The 18,626-nt window shown below is 48.7% G+C and overlaps 1 protein-coding gene across 3 annotated transcripts in view; it reads right to left on the bottom strand.

The window, feature by feature from the left end:
• The window catches only part of MUC5AC (mucin 5AC, oligomeric mucus/gel-forming), a 46,877-nt gene that overhangs the window by 6,859 nt on the left and 21,392 nt on the right, over positions 1 to 18,626 (bottom strand). For 2 of the 3 annotated variants that reach the window (XM_071558768.1, XM_071558770.1), the window contains exons 28-38: positions 17,476 to 17,519; positions 17,176 to 17,382; positions 5,917 to 16,767; positions 5,522 to 5,739; positions 4,579 to 4,753; positions 4,147 to 4,397; positions 2,545 to 2,728; positions 1,984 to 2,182; positions 946 to 1,124; positions 661 to 730; positions 246 to 346 (exon numbers count right to left, since the gene is read on the bottom strand). In XM_071558768.1, the coding sequence (XP_071414869.1) occupies positions 246 to 346; positions 661 to 730; positions 946 to 1,124; positions 1,984 to 2,182; positions 2,545 to 2,728; positions 4,147 to 4,397; positions 4,579 to 4,753; positions 5,522 to 5,739; positions 5,917 to 16,767; positions 17,176 to 17,382; positions 17,476 to 17,519 (12,479 nt within the window). Of the gene's footprint in view, positions 1 to 245; positions 347 to 660; positions 731 to 945; positions 1,125 to 1,983; positions 2,183 to 2,544; positions 2,729 to 4,146; positions 4,398 to 4,578; positions 4,754 to 5,521; positions 5,740 to 5,916; positions 16,768 to 17,175; positions 17,383 to 17,475; positions 17,520 to 18,626 lie in introns of those variants that run through there. The other variant, XM_071558771.1, reaches the window with a different exon arrangement.

The raw sequence follows: 18,626 nt of genomic DNA, 5'->3' as shown, positions 1-18,626 counted from the left end.
GAATATTCAGACTAGTTCTTCTGAATGTCGAGTTCTACTATCTTGGTAGGTCTCATGTCAGGAAGGATGATGAAAAAAAAGATAATATCGATTATGAATCAATTTTTAGATGGGGAGACTAAGGGAGCTTAAAGAGATTGATTTGCCAATGATCTGACCATGTAAAAGACAGCAGTAGAACCCAGCCCTCCTGACTAACAATCCTGATTTCTGTCTATTCCCCAAACTAGCTACAGACTACTTACAACATGCAGGGACACAGATGTTGCTCTCTGCACGCAGGAGTGTCATTCCTTCAGGACAGAAACAGCCTTCTGTTATTCCATAGCCAGGATGCTCAACATAGCTAGAATGGGAAGAATATATGTATTTAAGTACAACATTTTTGCAGTGAAGCAGGAGAAAAAAGCAGAATATACAGAAGGTCCATATGTCAGATACGAGAGACAAAAAAATTACACTTTCTGAAGTGCAACAAAACCCACATATTCATAGTGCTGATTAATATTGATAAATCTTGAATAAATTTTCCAAATTTGCAACATATTTCACGGTCAAATAACTCAAATTTCTATGGAAAGTAGATAGGTAATAATAGGAAAAAACCCAACAAAACAAGCAATTGTTTCAGGATGAGCTTTTTTTTTTGTCTTTCCATACCTTTGGTCACAGGTAACAGGATTAATAGGCCCACAAGGCCTGTATACCAAGCTTGCTGGACAGTTGAACACTGTATGGAAAAAGACAAAAGAAGATTAAAAAATTGACAATAATTGCATTTTGGTCACAGAAATGACTACAGCTTAGCTTTTTTTATCTGCATCTTCCGTGTGAAAGGACCCCACTGTATTTTTGTCAACAGTAGCCAAGTGTTAGATGTGTTTACTGAATAAAAAACTAATTTCTACCATTTATCACACCCATTCTGATTTCTGCAATACTTACAGCATGTATTGTTGGTCTTTCCTCTCCAGTCAATGCAGACACCTCTAGAAGCACACTCTGTAGCATATATCTCCAAACTGGAACACTGCATGGATTCATCGTCTATGCGACAACCATCAAAAACACAGCCTTTGAAAAATGGTTCTGGTGGTATCACGGTATGACATTCTGCAAAAATCCTGCAGACAGTAAAGAAATCCCCTTCTATGTTAAAAAGCCATTAAATAAAGTCTGTTCTTGTAACACTTTCCAGTTAATAGTATGCGTCTTTCTCCTTCAGAAAGGAAGGTATTATGTAGAAGCAAGACTCTAGGAATGGCCAGTAAGCCGGGAGAGAGGTTCAGGAAAGATTAGAAAATCCCATGCTCCCTTTTTATTTCCTGAAGAGGTTAATGGTCATAATATTTCTGTATGTGTACAGAGCTTTTCGTCAGTTTGAGACCATAAATGTAGTGTAAAAGGTAACCGCACCAGGTTGAGAAAAAAAGTGATGACAAAAGTAGTCTAGAGATAGAATAATTGCTCATAAAATAGCTCCAAACTTATAAGACACTACTGAAGGCACATGTAAGAGGGCCTTTATAAATTGCTCAGGTGAAAAAAGCTGTTTTCAGCCTACACAAGTATAGGAAATACTTCAGGAAACAAACCTTTATGCTTTTGGAGCTTCATGATTTACATAATATGCACAAAAAATGAAAGACTTCTTGGCTCTTTGTATCTGCTTTCTTAACTTGCTTGATAACCAGGGTTTTTATGATTTATACGGAAGACTCACTCCAAATTTAGAGCTAAGCCTTTGCTTAACAGTATAACTAAGAGTTATTAAGCATACCCTGGTAGTATTGAAACCAAGAGTATGAATTTTAGTGCTTGCTGCATCCCTTATATTCCAACTTCACCTCTCCTTGCTCAGTTACCTTTGGCTTGCAAGTCATTTCAGCTGTTATCACATGCTAAAGTTATAGTTGTTATTTTTCTTGTAAGATACTGGAGGCTTAGTGTAGAAAGAATGAATTTGTTCAGCTTTTTTCTTACTCGCTCAAGATAAGGTTGCAGAGAGGAGGTGTTTCACAATGAGGCTTTGGTGGAGGTGTGGTTATAGTTGGTGGTATTGGTATTCCATGGCATTTCTTGTCGTTGTCAACAATCCAGTGATGAGCCATTTGGGGACAGGAAGAAATCGTCTTACCACTTGGTAAGCGGCATTCATCTGCTTTATTATTTGTACATGTTCCTAGAAGAGACAAGCTGCGTAAGTCTCATAAGCCACGTCAGAAACAGACAATATATTACTGTGTTGATATGTTTAGATGTGATGTGTTCATAGAATGCATATGGTGCCTTGCTTCATAGGCAGTGCTTTCTTTACAGTTATATAGAAAAACAAACAAGTCTAAAACCCCAGCCCCAAACAAAAAAACCCCAGATTGCTGAAATATTGAGCTTTTAATATCCTACAGAAGTTGAAGTTTTCATTTCCATTTTACTGCTCTTTAAAAATTTCTGTCAGTCATGAGACTGTATAGAAAGAGTGGGTGAGTACAAACATGGTAGGGTAGGGAAAATGTACCACCTCCTAGAGTGCATCCATCTTACCACACTGTCCTTCAGTGTTGTTGCCAAATTTGCTGTATGGGAGTTTCACAGAGAAAATTAGACCACTAAAGGTGATGGTTGCACCAATCTCTTTTATTTCAACAATCATATTGATGCCACGAGTGGAGAAAGAAATGCCTTCTTTTTCGAAGCCTGATTTGACAATCTTCTTGTTGAAGTACATCTGAATGCAGGGTTAAAAACAAAACAAAGCACAACTTTAGAATAAATACTGCTCCTCCCTGATTGTTTTAAAATGTATTTTCTAATCTTCATAATTACTGCATAACTCCATATGGCTGTGCATCACATCTAATACCCACTGGCAGCTCAGTAAAAACATATATTTGCATTGATATCTCAGCTTGTACTGCTATATTGGTAAAGTGTGATAATAACCTAAGTGGCTTCTATGTACTGTGTTTATACAGATTGCATGCTAATGCACAGTATTCTATATCCAAGTGTTTTCTTTGTATCCCTCATAATTTTGTGTATTGCAAACATTTTTCCTATGAAAATGAGTGGTAGTTTTCTTTAGCTGTGGAAATATTTCTGCCATTATGTAATGACTTTGCTGATAATCACATTGTCCCTATACAACACATTAATTGGCATTGGACGAGTTATCTGAAATCAAAATTACGTCAGATGTCCCTAGTGTCAGTTTCATTAGTGGTTATATTCTTTTTGTTAACTTAAGCTTTTTAGTTTGCTGCCAAGTAGCTTATATGAGCTAATGAAAGCGAACGTATTTGCCTAGTAGCTTTTTGTCAGAAATAATTCTGCAACCCTCTTCTCATTGAATAGGAATAAATTTAGAGTTAAACCTGTCAGTTACTGTTTTCTTTCACAGGGAAACACTGGAACCAGCATGCCTTTATAACTGAGAATTTGGCATTGCTCTATAAGGAAAGAGTGCCTATTGAGACAGACTGTTCCTCCCCTTATTTTCTTTCACTTATAAACTAATAGATTCCTCAGTGTAAGAGTGGGATTGACTTTTCATTTTCACTGGCTTGCCAGCACTAGTTCAGGATCATGAAGGTGTCACTCCAAGTCAACACTTTTCTTCAGCTACACCTCCTTTCCCAGTAGGAAATTGGAGGAGGAGTCACATCAGGGCTCTGTTTAGCTCCTGAAGTTCACCATGCAGAGAAAGCAGTCCCTAGTCATCCAGCAGACAAGTGATACATACCCATATTCATCCTGAGAGATGAATCACACTAGTGACTTGCATTTGTGTTTCATCACTATCTGTTTGTTTACATAAGTGAATGGCACAATGTACCAGTTTTCATGACATATGAATTAAGCACCAGTGTGATAATTTATGCCTTCTCTATCAGCTCTATTAGTCTCTTTGCTAGTGTTATTTACATGTAAACATATGTAATACATTCATATCTGCATAATCCTAAGATGTTTATGACATTTTGTTACTAGAATGCAGTGCAATCTTTCCCACCTAAAAGTACCCTCTGTCCTCATCACCTCCCTTATATGATATTCTCACAGACTGTATCTCAAATCAGCATTAGTAAGGCTTATGGGTCTTATGTCTTTTTTTGCAAAAATAGAGGGGAAAAAAAAGTGTTTTACCACATTGGTCATAACACCATTCATTTCTTCCCGAGTCAACACCACTTCTGCAGATTTGTAGAAAATAAGAATGGATTTAGGGCAGGAGAGTCCATCTTTTGAATCGCAGTAATAATTGTCAATGTAAATACGGAAGTTGTCATATTTAGGGACAATCTGTTGCACCAGGACGTAAGTGCAGTTTTCAAGGAAAGTATAGTAGATTCCATCAAATGTAATGTAATGAGGATCACCCCATCCACTACACACACCTGGTATGGAGAAAATATTTGGAAGATTAGGATGAGAATTAATGTAGAAGAAAGAACTGAGAAACTGAAGTGAACATACTGCAATTTGCAGAGTAACCCTTAGAAAAGAAAATGTTTGTATAATTCATGCAAAGATTTGCTTTTTTAAAAAAGTGTTATTCCATAATCTTCTGGTGCTTACATTGACACTCGTATCGGTAACAGCAGCCATTTTCATCAGGTACAAGGACTGCAGGATATTTGTTTGCACAGGTAATTTCCTTTATGGGTGGGCAATATGTTGGTACTACATCTATATCATTGTCTCCCTTACAGATTACTTCTGTACAGTTGGATAATTTGAAACGTTCTCCAGGCTGCAAAAAGAATAAAAAAATCTTGTCACAAAAGTTAGTAGACTTGTATAATCTTAGCTCAATCTGAAGCAAAGACTGAAATTAAAATCTTCACTAATATAAAAGATTGTTAATATTCTACACAATAAATTCTTTAATGCTAAAAGGAGGTGGAAACTTTAATTACTAGTATTTCTTGTGCATGAGGAGTTCTTCTGGAGCTTAGGGGGATAAGTCTTAGGTTAAAATAACTGAAGTCCTTTATGCTAACTACACATAGTGCACTTCACTGTCAGCACAGGCTACCACAACAGGAAAAAAAGGTGTACAGAACTAAAATTAAGAGACCAGGAGAAAAGAAGCAGATAAAAGACTTGACTTAAATATTTTTGTTCAGTGAAAAAAAGATGATGCACAAGAACCTAGGACCTAGGGTTGGACTTCATGATGTCAGAGGTCTTTTCCAACCCAAATGGTTCTATGATACAAACGTATGATTGTATGAAAACTCACTCTATTATGGCAGATGTTTTGTTATTCATGTAATTCATCAGTGTATTACTAGCACTAAATTATTTAGAAAAGAATACTGTAATTTTCTTTATCATGATAAAAAGGGGAAACTATAAAAATGGCAAATTCAAATTTATGTCATGTATTTTGCCCATCATTAGAAAAATAAGATAACCCTCACATGCAAGGTTTAAAGACTACAAGCTTTCCCACACTAGCATTCCCCAAACAATGATAATATTTCCAAACGCATGAAATAACTCAGCAACTACATACTTGTAGTGGAGGGTAAGTAGTAGAAACACAGCCATGAAAATGGAACCTTGGAGTAGTGCTTGGCAGAGAAGTTGTTGTGGTAGACCACTCAGAGGAAGTAGTGGTCACAGGAGAAGTGACTGTACAAGGAACAGAGTGTCTTTCAATACTACACGTTGGGCTACAGATGGCATAAAATCTGCACCCATCGCTATCCATCCTATTGTAAATCAAGTCACCTGTAGAAAAAGAGAACAAAATAGAAAAAAATTAGGAGAACACAGGGTTATAAAAAAAAAAAAAAAGGAAAATATAAAATTTAAGAAAAAGAGGAAGAAAAAAACATTATGATAATATAAAATAAAAAAAACCCTAAAAAATAAGAAATGTGTTCTGTTCAAAAAAGGAAAACTAACCAGGTGAAAAAATAGAATCGCCAATCTTGCAAAAACATGGAGTAGTTAAAATTGGAGATGGACTATTCGTATAGAAAGGTTCACTTCGAATAACAGGGCTGGTGGGGCTGGTTGTGGTCGAGGCTGTGCTGCCGATGCAGTTGTAGTTCGGGGTGCAGCAGAGGACGCGGATCTTGTAGTTGAGGCACATCTTAAATTTGCCAGTCTGGTCCTGGTTCTTGCACACCAGTCCAAAGTTGACGTCGCACTGCACGACCTGCCCCACTTGTTGGATGGCAACGTCGGGGTAGTCCTCCGCCCGGCACTCGATCTCCTTTGGATGCTGGCAGACGCGCTTCCCGGCGGCCCGGATGTGCTGGTAGGTTTCAAAGTCTCCCTGCTCGGGTCCTGAGGAGGGGAAGTCGACGTCGAACCATTCGCTCCAGGTGCACACTTCGATTTCGCAGGGAGTGGTGCTGGTGGTGGTGGTGACGGTGGGGGAGGTTGAGGAAGGTGTCGGCGTGGGGCTGGTGGTGCTGGTGGAAGTGTGCAGGGTGCTTTCTGAGGAGCTAGGCTGCGTGGTGGAAGAGTGGAAGGTGGAGGTGGAGGTCGTGACTGTAGTGGAGCTTGGGACTGTGCTGGTTGATGTGGGCGTGGTGGTGGTGGCGGTGGTGGGGCTGGTGGTGGTGAAGGTTGTGCTGCCTATGCAGTTGTAGTTCGGGGTGCAGCAGAGGACGCGGATCTTGTAGTTGAGGCACATCTTAAATTTGCCAGTCTGGTCCTGGTTCTTGCACACCAGTCCAAAGTGGACGTCGCACTGCACGACCTGCCCCACTTGTTGGATGGCAACGTCGGGGTAGTCCTCCGCCCGGCACTCGATCTCCTTTGGATGCTGGCAGACGCGCTTCCCGGCGGCCCGGATGTGCTGGTAGGTTTCAAAGTCTCCCTGCTCGGGTCCTGAGGAGGGGAAGTCGACGTCGAACCATTCGCTCCAGGTGCACACTTCGATTTCGCAGGGAGTGGTGCTGGTGGTGGTGGTGACGGTGGGGGAGGTTGAGGAAGGTGTCGGCGTGGGGCTGGTGGTGCTGGTGGAAGTGTGCAGGGTGCTTTCTGAGGAGCTAGGCTGCGTGGTGGAAGAGTGGAAGGTGGAGGTGGAGGTCGTGACTGTAGTGGAGCTTGGGACTGTGCTGGTTGATGTGGGCGTGGTGGTAGTGGTGGCGGTGGTGGGGCTGGTGGTGGTGAAGGTTGTGCTGCCTATGCAGTTGTAGTTCGGGGTGCAGCAGAGGACGCGGATCTTGTAGTTGAGGCACATCTTAAATTTGCCAGTCTGGTCCTGGTTCTTGCACACCAGTCCAAAGTGGACGTCGCACTGCACGACCTGCCCCACTTGTTGGATGGCAACGTCGGGGTAGTCCTCCGCCCGGCACTCGATCTCCTTTGGATGCTGGCAGACGCGCTTCCCGGCGGCCCGGATGTGCTGGTAGGTTTCAAAGTCTCCCTGCTCGGGTCCTGAGGAGGGGAAGTCGACGTCGAACCATTCGCTCCAGGTGCACACTTCGATTTCGCAGGGAGTGGTGCTGGTGGTGGTGGTGACGGTGGGGGAGGTTGAGGAAGGTGTCGGCGTGGGGCTGGTGGTGCTGGTGGAAGTGTGCAGGGTGCTTTCTGAGGAGCTAGGCTGCGTGGTGGAAGAGTGGAAGGTGGAGGTGGAGGTCGTGACTGTAGTGGAGCTTGGGACTGTGCTGGTTGATGTGGGCGTGGTGGTAGTGGTGGCGGTGGTGGGGCTGGTGGTGGTGAAGGTTGTGCTGCCTATGCAGTTGTAGTTCGGGGTGCAGCAGAGGACGCGGATCTTGTAGTTGAGGCACATCTTAAATTTGCCAGTCTGGTCCTGGTTCTTGCACACCAGTCCAAAGTGGACGTCGCACTGCACGACCTGCCCCACTTGTTGGATGGCAACGTCGGGGTAGTCCTCCGCCCGGCACTCGATCTCCTTTGGATGCTGGCAGACGCGCTTCCCGGCGGCCCGGATGTGCTGGTAGGTTTCAAAGTCTCCCTGCTCGGGTCCTGAGGAGGGGAAGTCGACATCGAACCATTCGCTCCAGGTGCACACTTCGATTTCGCAGGGAGTGGTGCTGGTGGTGGTGGTGACGGTGGGGGAGGTTGAGGAAGGTGTCGGCGTGGGGCTGGTGGTGCTGGTGGAAGTGTGCAGGGTGCTTTCTGAGGAGCTAGGCTGCTTGGTGGAAGAGTGGAAGGTGGAGGTGGAGGTCGTGACTGTAGTGGAGCTTGGGACTGTGCTGGTTGATGTGGGCGTGGTGGTGGTGGCGGTGGTGGGGCTGGTGGTGGTGAAGGTTGTGCTGCCTATGCAGTTGTAGTTCGGGGTGCAGCAGAGGACGCGGATCTTGTAGTTGAGGCACATCTTAAATTTGCCAGTCTGGTCCTGGTTCTTGCACACCAGTCCAAAGTGGACGTCGCACTGCACGACCTGCCCCACTTGTTGGATGGCAACGTCGGGGTAGTCCTCCGCCCGGCACTCGATCTCCTTTGGATGCTGGCAGACGCGCTTCCCGGCGGCCCGGATGTGCTGGTAGGTTTCAAAGTCTCCCTGCTCGGGTCCTGAGGAGGGGAAGTCGACGTCGAACCATTCGCTCCAGGTGCACACTTCGATTTCGCAGGGAGTGGTGCTGGTGGTGGTGGTGACGGTGGGGGAGGTTGAGGAAGGTGTTGGCGTGGGGCTGGTGGTGCTGGTGGAAGTGTGCAGGGTGCTTTCTGAGGAGCTAGGCTGCGTGGTGGAAGAGTGGAAGGTGGAGGTGGAGGTCGTGACTGTAGTGGAGCTTGGGACTGTGCTGGTTGATGTGGGCGTGGTGGTAGTGGTGGTGGGGCTGGTGGTGGTGAAGGTTGTGCTGCCTATGCAGTTGTAGTTCGGGGTGCAGCAGAGGACGCGGATCTTGTAGTTGAGGCACATCTTAAATTTGCCAGTCTGGTCCTGGTTCTTGCACACCAGTCCAAAGTGGACGTCGCACTGCACGACCTGCCCCACTTGTTGGATGGCAACGTCGGGGTAGTCCTCCGCCCGGCACTCGATCTCCTTTGGATGCTGGCAGACGCGCTTCCCGGCGGCCCGGATGTGCTGGTAGGTTTCAAAGTCTCCCTGCTCGGGTCCTGAGGAGGGGAAGTCGACGTCGAACCATTCGCTCCAGGTGCACACTTCGATTTCGCAGGGAGTGGTGCTGGTGGTGGTGGTGACGGTGGGGGAGGTTGAGGAAGGTGTCGGCGTGGGGCTGGTGGTGCTGGTGGAAGTGTGCAGGGTGCTTTCTGAGGAGCTAGGCTGCGTGGTGGAAGAGTGGAAGGTGGAGGTGGAGGTCGTGACTGTAGTGGAGCTTGGGACTGTGCTGGTTGATGTGGGCGTGGTGGTAGTGGTGGCGGTGGTGGGGCTGGTGGTGGTGAAGGTTGTGCTGCCTATGCAGTTGTAGTTCGGGGTGCAGCAGAGGACGCGGATCTTGTAGTTGAGGCACATCTTAAATTTGCCAGTCTGGTCCTGGTTCTTGCACACCAGTCCAAAGTGGACGTCGCACTGCACGACCTGCCCCACTTGTTGGATGGCAACGTCGGGGTAGTCCTCCGCCCGGCACTCGATCTCCTTTGGATGCTGGCAGACGTGCTTCCCGGCGGCCCGGATGTGCTGGTAGGTTTCAAAGTCTCCCTGCTCGGGTCCTGAGGAGGGGAAGTCGACGTCGAACCATTCGCTCCAGGTGCACACTTCGATTTCGCAGGGAGTGGTGCTGGTGGTGGTGGTGACGGTGGGGGAGGTTGAGGAAGGTGTCGGCGTGGGGCTGGTGGTGCTGGTGGAAGTGTGCAGGGTGCTTTCTGAGGAGCTAGGCTGCATGGTGGAAGAGTGGAAGGTGGAGGTGGAGGTCGTGACTGTAGTGGAGCTTGGGACTGTGCTGGTTGATGTGGGCGTGGTGGTAGTGGTGGCGGTGGTGGGGCTGGTGGTGGTGAAGGTTGTGCTGCCTATGCAGTTGTAGTTCGGGGTGCAGCAGAGGACGCGGATCTTGTAGTTGAGGCACATCTTAAATTTGCCAGTCTGGTCCTGGTTCTTGCACACCAGTCCAAAGTGGACGTCGCACTGCACGACCTGCCCCACTTGTTGGATGGCAACGTCGGGGTAGTCCTCCGCCCGGCACTCGATCTCCTTTGGATGCTGGCAGACGCGCTTCCCGGCGGCCCGGATGTGCTGGTAGGTTTCAAAGTCTCCCTGCTCGGGTCCTGAGGAGGGGAAGTCGACGTCGAACCATTCGCTCCAGGTGCACACTTCGATTTCGCAGGGAGTGGTGCTGGTGGTGGTGGTGACGGTGGGGGAGGTTGAGGAAGGTGTCGGCGTGGGGCTGGTGGTGCTGGTGGAAGTGTGCAGGGTGCTTTCTGAGGAGCTAGGCTGCGTGGTGGAAGAGTGGAAGGTGGAGGTGGAGGTCGTGACTGTAGTGGAGCTTGGGACTGTGCTGGTTGATGTGGGCGTGGTGGTAGTGGTGGCGGTGGTGGGGCTGGTGGTGGTGAAGGTTGTGCTGCCTATGCAGTTGTAGTTCGGGGTGCAGCAGAGGACGCGGATCTTGTAGTTGAGGCACATCTTAAATTTGCCAGTCTGGTCCTGGTTCTTGCACACCAGTCCAAAGTGGACGTCGCACTGCACGACCTGCCCCACTTGTTGGATGGCAACGTCGGGGTAGTCCTCCGCCCGGCACTCGATCTCCTTTGGATGCTGGCAGACGCGCTTCCCGGCGGCCCGGATGTGCTGGTAGGTTTCAAAGTCTCCCTGCTCGGGTCCTGAGGAGGGGAAGTCGACGTCGAACCATTCGCTCCAGGTGCACACTTCGATTTCGCAGGGAGTGGTGCTGGTGGTGGTGGTGACGGTGGGGGAGGTTGAGGAAGGTGTCGGCGTGGGGCTGGTGGTGCTGGTGGAAGTGTGCAGGGTGCTTTCTGAGGAGCTAGGCTGCGTGGTGGAAGAGTGGAAGGTGGAGGTGGAGGTCGTGACTGTAGTGGAGCTTGGGACTGTGCTGGTTGATGTGGGCGTGGTGGTAGTGGTGGCGGTGGTGGGGCTGGTGGTGGTGAAGGTTGTGCTGCCTATGCAGTTGTAGTTCGGGGTGCAGCAGAGGACGCGGATCTTGTAGTTGAGGCACATCTTAAATTTGCCAGTCTGGTCCTGGTTCTTGCACACCAGTCCAAAGTGGACGTCGCACTGCACGACCTGCCCCACTTGTTGGATGGCAACGTCGGGGTAGTCCTCCGCCCGGCACTCGATCTCCTTTGGATGCTGGCAGACGCGCTTCCCGGCGGCCCGGATGTGCTGGTAGGTTTCAAAGTCTCCCTGCTCGGGTCCTGAGGAGGGGAAGTCGACGTCGAACCATTCGCTCCAGGTGCACACTTCGATTTCGCAGGGAGTGGTGCTGGTGGTGGTGGTGACGGTGGGGGAGGTTGAGGAAGGTGTCGGCGTGGGGCTGGTGGTGCTGGTGGAAGTGTGCAGGGTGCTTTCTGAGGAGCTAGGCTGCGTGGTGGAAGAGTGGAAGGTGGAGGTGGAGGTCGTGACTGTAGTGGAGCTTGGGACTGTGCTGGTTGATGTGGGCGTGGTGGTAGTGGTGGCGGTGGTGGGGCTGGTGGTGGTGAAGGTTGTGCTGCCTATGCAGTTGTAGTTCGGGGTGCAGCAGAGGACGCGGATCTTGTAGTTGAGGCACATCTTAAATTTGCCAGTCTGGTCCTGGTTCTTGCACACCAGTCCAAAGTGGACGTCGCACTGCACGACCTGCCCCACTTGTTGGATGGCAACGTCGGGGTAGTCCTCCGCCCGGCACTCGATCTCCTTTGGATGCTGGCAGACGCGCTTCCCGGCGGCCCGGATGTGCTGGTAGGTTTCAAAGTCTCCCTGCTCGGGTCCTGAGGAGGGGAAGTCGACGTCGAACCATTCGCTCCAGGTGCACACTTCGATTTCGCAGGGAGTGGTGCTGGTGGTGGTGGTGACGGTGGGGGAGGTTGAGGAAGGTGTCGGCGTGGGGCTGGTGGTGCTGGTGGAAGTGTGCAGGGTGCTTTCTGAGGAGCTAGGCTGCGTGGTGGAAGAGTGGAAGGTGGAGGTGGAGGTCGTGACTGTAGTGGAGCTTGGGACTGTGCTGGTTGATGTGGGCGTGGTGGTAGTGGTGGTGGTGGTGGGGCTGGTGGTGGTGAAGGTTGTGCTGCCTATGCAGTTGTAGTTCGGGGTGCAGCAGAGGACGCGGATCTTGTAGTTGAGGCACATCTTAAATTTGCCAGTCTGGTCCTGGTTCTTGCACACCAGTCCAAAGTGGACGTCGCACTGCACGACCTGCCCCACTTGTTGGATGGCAACGTCGGGGTAGTCCTCCGCCCGGCACTCGATCTCCTTTGGATGCTGGCAGACGCGCTTCCCGGCGGCCCGGATGTGCTGGTAGGTTTCAAAGTCTCCCTGCTCGGGTCCTGAGGAGGGGAAGTCGACGTCGAACCATTCGCTCCAGGTGCACACTTCGATTTCGCAGGGAGTGGTGCTGGTGGTGGTGGTGACGGTGGGGGAGGTTGAGGAAGGTGTCGGCGTGGGGCTGGTGGTGCTGGTGGAAGTGTGCAGGGTGCTTTCTGAGGAGCTAGGCTGCGTGGTGGAAGAGTGGAAGGTGGAGGTGGAGGTCGTGACTGTAGTGGAGCTTGGGACTGTGCTGGTTGATGTGGGCGTGGTGGTAGTGGTGGCGGTGGTGGGGCTGGTGGTGGTGAAGGTTGTGCTGCCTATGCAGTTGTAGTTCGGGGTGCAGCAGAGGACGCGGATCTTGTAGTTGAGGCACATCTTAAATTTGCCAGTCTGGTCCTGGTTCTTGCACACCAGTCCAAAGTGGACGTCGCACTGCACGACCTGCCCCACTTGTTGGATGGCAACGTCGGGGTAGTCCTCCGCCCGGCACTCGATCTCCTTTGGATGCTGGCAGACGTGCTTCCCGGCGGCCCGGATGTGCTGGTAGGTTTCAAAGTCTCCCTGCTCGGGTCCTGAGGAGGGGAAGTCGACGTCGAACCATTCGCTCCAGGTGCACACTTCGATTTCGCAGGGAGTGGTGCTGGTGGTGGTGGTGACGGTGGGGGAGGTTGAGGAAGGTGTCGGCGTGGGGCTGGTGGTGCTGGTGGAAGTGTGCAGGGTGCTTTCTGAGGAGCTAGGCTGCTTGGTGGAAGAGTGGAAGGTGGAGGTGGAGGTCGTGACTGTAGTGGAGCTTGGGACTGTGCTGGTTGATGTGGGCGTGGTGGTGGTGGCGGTGGTGGGGCTGGTGGTGGTAAAGGTTGTGCTGCCTATGCAGTTGTAGTTCGGGGTGCAGCAGAGGACGCGGATCTTGTAGTTGAGGCACATCTTAAATTTGCCAGTCTGGTCCTGGTTCTTGCACACCAGTCCAAAGTGGACGTCGCACTGCACGACCTGCCCCACTTGTTGGATGGCAACGTCGGGGTAGTCCTCCGCCCGGCACTCGATCTCCTTTGGATGCTGGCAGACGCGCTTCCCGGCGGCCCGGATGTGCTGGTAGGTTTCAAAGTCTCCCTGCTCGGGTCCTGAGGAGGGGAAGTCGACGTCGAACCATTCGCTCCAGGTGCACACTTCGATTTCGCAGGGAGTGGTGCTGGTGGTGGTGGTGACGGTGGGGGAGGTTGAGGAAGGTGTCGGCGTGGGGCTGGTGGTGCTGGTGGAAGTGTGCAGGGTGCTTTCTGAGGAGCTAGGCTGCGTGGTGGAAGAGTGGAAGGTGGAGGTGGAGGTCGTGACTGTAGTGGAGCTTGGGACTGTGCTGGTTGATGTGGGCGTGGTGGTAGTGGCGGTGGTGGGGCTGGTGGTGGTGAAGGTTGTGCTGCCTATGCAGTTGTAGTTCGGGGTGCAGCAGAGGACGCGGATCTTGTAGTTGAGGCACATCTTAAATTTGCCAGTCTGGTCCTGGTTCTTGCACACCAGTCCAAAGTGGACGTCGCACTGCACGACCTGCCCCACTTGTTGGATGGCAACGTCGGGGTAGTCCTCCGCCCGGCACTCGATCTCCTTTGGATGCTGGCAGACGCGCTTCCCGGCGGCCCGGATGTGCTGGTAGGTTTCAAAGTCTCCCTGCTCGGGTCCTGAGGAGGGGAAGTCGACGTCGAACCATTCGCTCCAGGTGCACACTTCGATTTCGCAGGGAGTGGTGCTGGTGGTGGTGGTGACGGTGGGGGAGGTTGAGGAAGGTGTCGGCGTGGGGCTGGTGGTGCTGGTGGAAGTGTGCAGGGTGCTTTCTGAGGAGCTAGGCTGCGTGGTGGAAGAGTGGAAGGTGGAGGTGGAGGTCGTGACTGTAGTGGAGCTTGGGACTGTGCTGGTTGATGTGGGCGTGGTGGTAGTGGTGGTGGTGGTGGGGCTGGTGGTGGTGAAGGTTGTGCTGCCTATGCAGTTGTAGTTCGGGGTGCAGCAGAGGACGCGGATCTTGTAGTTGAGGCACATCTTAAATTTGCCAGTCTGGTCCTGGTTCTTGCACACCAGTCCAAAGTGGACGTCGCACTGCACGACCTGCCCCACTTGTTGGATGGCAACGTCGGGGTAGTCCTCCGCCCGGCACTCGATCTCCTTTGGATGCTGGCAGACGCGCTTCCCGGCGGCCCGGATGTGCTGGTAGGTTTCAAAGTCTCCCTGCTCGGGTCCTGAGGAGGGGAAGTCGACGTCGAACCATTCGCTCCAGGTGCACACTTCGATTTCGCAGGGAGTGGTGCTGGTGGTGGTGGTGACGGTGGGGGAGGTTGAGGAAGGTGTCGGCGTGGGGCTGGTGGTGCTGGTGGAAGTGTGCAGGGTGCTTTCTGAGGAGCTAGGCTGCGTGGTGGAAGAGTGGAAGGTGGAGGTGGAGGTCGTGACTGTAGTGGAGCTTGGGACTGTGCTGGTTGATGTGGGCGTGGTGGTAGTGGTGGCGGTGGTGGGGCTGGTGGTGGTGAAGGTTGTGCTGCCTATGCAGTTGTAGTTCGGGGTGCAGCAGAGGACGCGGATCTTGTAGTTGAGGCACATCTTAAATTTGCCAGTCTGGTCCTGGTTCTTGCACACCAGTCCAAAGTGGACGTCGCACTGCACGACCTGCCCCACTTGTTGGATGGCAACGTCGGGGTAGTCCTCCGCCCGGCACTCGATCTCCTTTGGATGCTGGCAGACGCGCTTCCCGGCGGCCCGGATGTGCTGGTAGGTTTCAAAGTCTCCCTGCTCGGGTCCTGAGGAGGGGAAGTCGACGTCGAACCATTCGCTCCAGGTGCACACTTCGATTTCGCAGGGAGTGGTGCTGGTGGTGGTGGTGACGGTGGGGGAGGTTGAGGAAGGTGTCGGCGTGGGGCTGGTGGTGCTGGTGGAAGTGTGCAGGGTGCTTTCTGAGGAGCTAGGCTGCGTGGTGGAAGAGTGGAAGGTGGAGGTGGAGGTCGTGACTGTAGTGGAGCTTGGGACTGTGCTGGTTGATGTGGGCGTGGTGGTGGTGGCGGTGGTGGGGCTGGTGGTGGTGAAGGTTGTGCTGCCTATGCAGTTGTAGTTCGGGGTGCAGCAGAGGACGCGGATCTTGTAGTTGAGGCACATCTTAAATTTGCCAGTCTGGTCCTGGTTCTTGCACACCAGTCCAAAGTGGACGTCGCACTGCACGACCTGCCCCACTTGTTGGATGGCAACGTCGGGGTAGTCCTCCGCCCGGCACTCGATCTCCTTTGGATGCTGGCAGACGCGCTTCCCGGCGGCCCGGATGTGCTGGTAGGTTTCAAAGTCTCCCTGCTCGGGTCCTGAGGAGGGGAAGTCGACGTCGAACCATTCGCTCCAGGTGCACACTTCAGTTTCACAGGGAGGAGTGACCAGTGTGGTAGTTATGCTGGAGGTCACACCTGGAGTGGATGTTGGAGTACTGATAGTGTACGTTGTTTTTCCTTTGGTAGTAGTTGTTTCTTGCGTTTTTCTCATTGGTGTTGTTGTAAGTTTGGTATGAATGTAGTCTGTTTTTGGTTTAGTAGTTTCTTCTGTTGTCATGTGTTTTGTTATTAAGTGTGGTGTTGTTGATATTTCTGTGTATGATGTACTGACACGTGGTGAGAAAAATGTTGATGCTGTTGGTTTTGTAGTAGTCGTTGATTGGCACGGTACTGGGACATTTACACAGCATTTAAATCTTAGTTCATAATTATAGCAAATTGGTGGCAGTTGGTCTTTGTTGTAACATTTCAACCCTTCTTCTGTATTACACATTATGTGTTGCTCCAGGAGAGGATATGGTGTGTTAGGGAACCTCACTGCTCTGCATTCCACATCCTTTCTGTTAGCACAGACTTTGTATCCCTTTTTTTGTATGTTCTCAATGGTATCAAAGTCTCCATCATCATAACCAGATCCTGGGTAACTGACATCATACCATCTTGACCAGTAACATTCTTCTTTAAAGCAAAGAGCATGTGTTGATGGAGAAGTGGTGACAGGTGTTGTCATTATGGTTGTGCTTGTTGTTTCTCCAGATGTTGACTGTATCCATGTTGTACTTTCAGAAGTTGTAGAAACTGGGTATGTTGTAGAGGAGCATGGTACAAAAATACAACATAGGACTCTGATCTCATAATTGTTGCACATTGTTGAAATTTGGTCTTTGTTGTAACATATAAGTCCAGCTGTTGTACTGCATTGTACTTCTTGGCCAAGGTCTTTTAGTGGTATATCAGGAAACTTTTCTGCTCTGCATTGAACATCTCTTGGAGCTTTACAGACTTCATAACCTTTAGCTCTTAAATCATCAAAGGTTTCAAAATCTCCCCCATCATAGCCAGGGGTTTGCAGACTCCCATCATACCATTCTGACCACTTACAGACTTCATGAACACATACTGATGTAGTTGGTGACACTGCAAAGGAGAGAAGGAAGAGACCATGAAACTTAAAATGACTATAGATAATATTTTTTTAATAGGCTTACAATTTTCCTAACATCATTTTTCTTGTATTGTGATCCTGTAGGGCATCTTTTCAGTATACCTTTAGTTTAATATGATTAATATTAATTCAATATTATTTAGTATGATGTAATTTAATATGTTATTTCAGAAGTGGATTTGTTTTCTGTGTTTATTTCCTTGTCTTAATCTGGTTATGAAATACTTACTGAAATGAGAATGTTAACAGAAAGTGAAACTGCTGTCATTTATCTTGAGGTTGCATTAAATCATTCATATTGTCAGTGTGGGCATGGTTTTGTAGCTAAAGTTTGCTCACTAATAAACATAATATACTCTTGTGGGCTATAAAGGATTTACCTGGGACAGTAGTGGCAGGTGGCGTAGTGCTGAAATGAAATGTTGTCGTTGTTGTGGGTGATGTCAAGCTTAGACATTCATAGACAATCCTTTGAAGTGTTCCATTGGGACCACAGATTGCAACAATACACCCTCCTGTGCCATCTGTAGTGTTGTAGACCACATCTTTATAGTTATATTTCTGTCCCTCATAGACACAGACACACTCTGTAAATCAAAGTAGAAAGTTATTCCTTCCTATGTAAAACACAGAGCAGAGTACCTTAAGTGCATCATATAAAAACGAGTTTGTCAACATACCAGATTCATCATATCTGCATTTTTTGCCATGAATTGTGCATTCACTGGAAGAGAGGAAAAAATGACATTATGAATGTGAATATATTCGTTCATGATATCAGTTTTTTGTTTCAATGTTTTTTTTCTATCTATCCTTCACTATTCATTGTGTGTTTAAATGTAGATGACCCTATCTTCTCTGAGTTAGATACTGAGTTCTGCTGTACAAATTCAGGCTAGTTATCTTCCCACAGTTCTTTGGCAACATATGAAACATGCCACCATATGAAACATGCGACATACTTATCAGTGCATTTGGGAGCTGGACAAAGATGTGAAAAAGGGTGATCTGAAACAGTCTCATGCCCCTGATAGGTCTACTTTTTTCTTGGAAGGGAAAGTGCAATAAATGTATGATTTACTTTTATAAGGATTTATACAAAGGATCGCTCTATCATCAATGTTGAAGTAATCTACACAACAAATTCCCATCAGACTTCCCAAAGATGCAAGAATGCATTCTGATTTTAAACAGAGTTTCTCTATTAAGAACTGAATCTCGAAATACTTATTTACAGTGACTAAGGGAATAAAGTTAAATAAAGATAAATATGCATTTCTTGTTTTAGGCTTAGTGGTGTTAATGGCCTAGGCCATGTAGGCAAAGCTGTCTATGAACTACAAAACATGCCAAGGAAGTTGGGTTAGCACAAATGGGCTTTATGTTAAGATTTTTTTGCTATTTGCATTGCACTCTTTACCGTATTCAAACATACCTACTTTAATGGTGTCTTAAGACAGCTATTAAGCTGCTTAACAACTGGTTCTGCTAACTTTGTACTCTTTTATAGAAGGCTTAGCAGCACTTGTCCCAACTTGTCAATCAGTAATATATTGAAATACTTGCTGACAGTTGCAACTATGCAGGTATCAGTGCAATAGCAGAAAAAAGCTCAAAACCATGTAGATGAGTTGACTGCTATCTTGTAAAGAATTTCACTTGATAAGTTTAGAGCTATCTTAATACAAATTCTTAGACTATTCCCTAACTATTGTTATTTAAATTTATTTTTACTTGAGTTAATAATAAACATAGCAGTTTAAAAGCATTTTAATAAATATAGAGATTGAGTAGTAAATTAATCTCTCAATGGTAAAGTGTTTCACCATGT

This window comes from Pithys albifrons, chromosome 6 (assembly GCF_047495875.1).
Source record: "Pithys albifrons albifrons isolate INPA30051 chromosome 6, PitAlb_v1, whole genome shotgun sequence".
In the NCBI taxonomy this organism is placed as follows: Eukaryota; Metazoa; Chordata; class Aves; order Passeriformes; family Thamnophilidae; genus Pithys; species Pithys albifrons.
The sequence above is the reverse complement of the archived record's forward strand: the minus strand, read 5'-3'. Positions and strand labels throughout refer to the sequence as shown.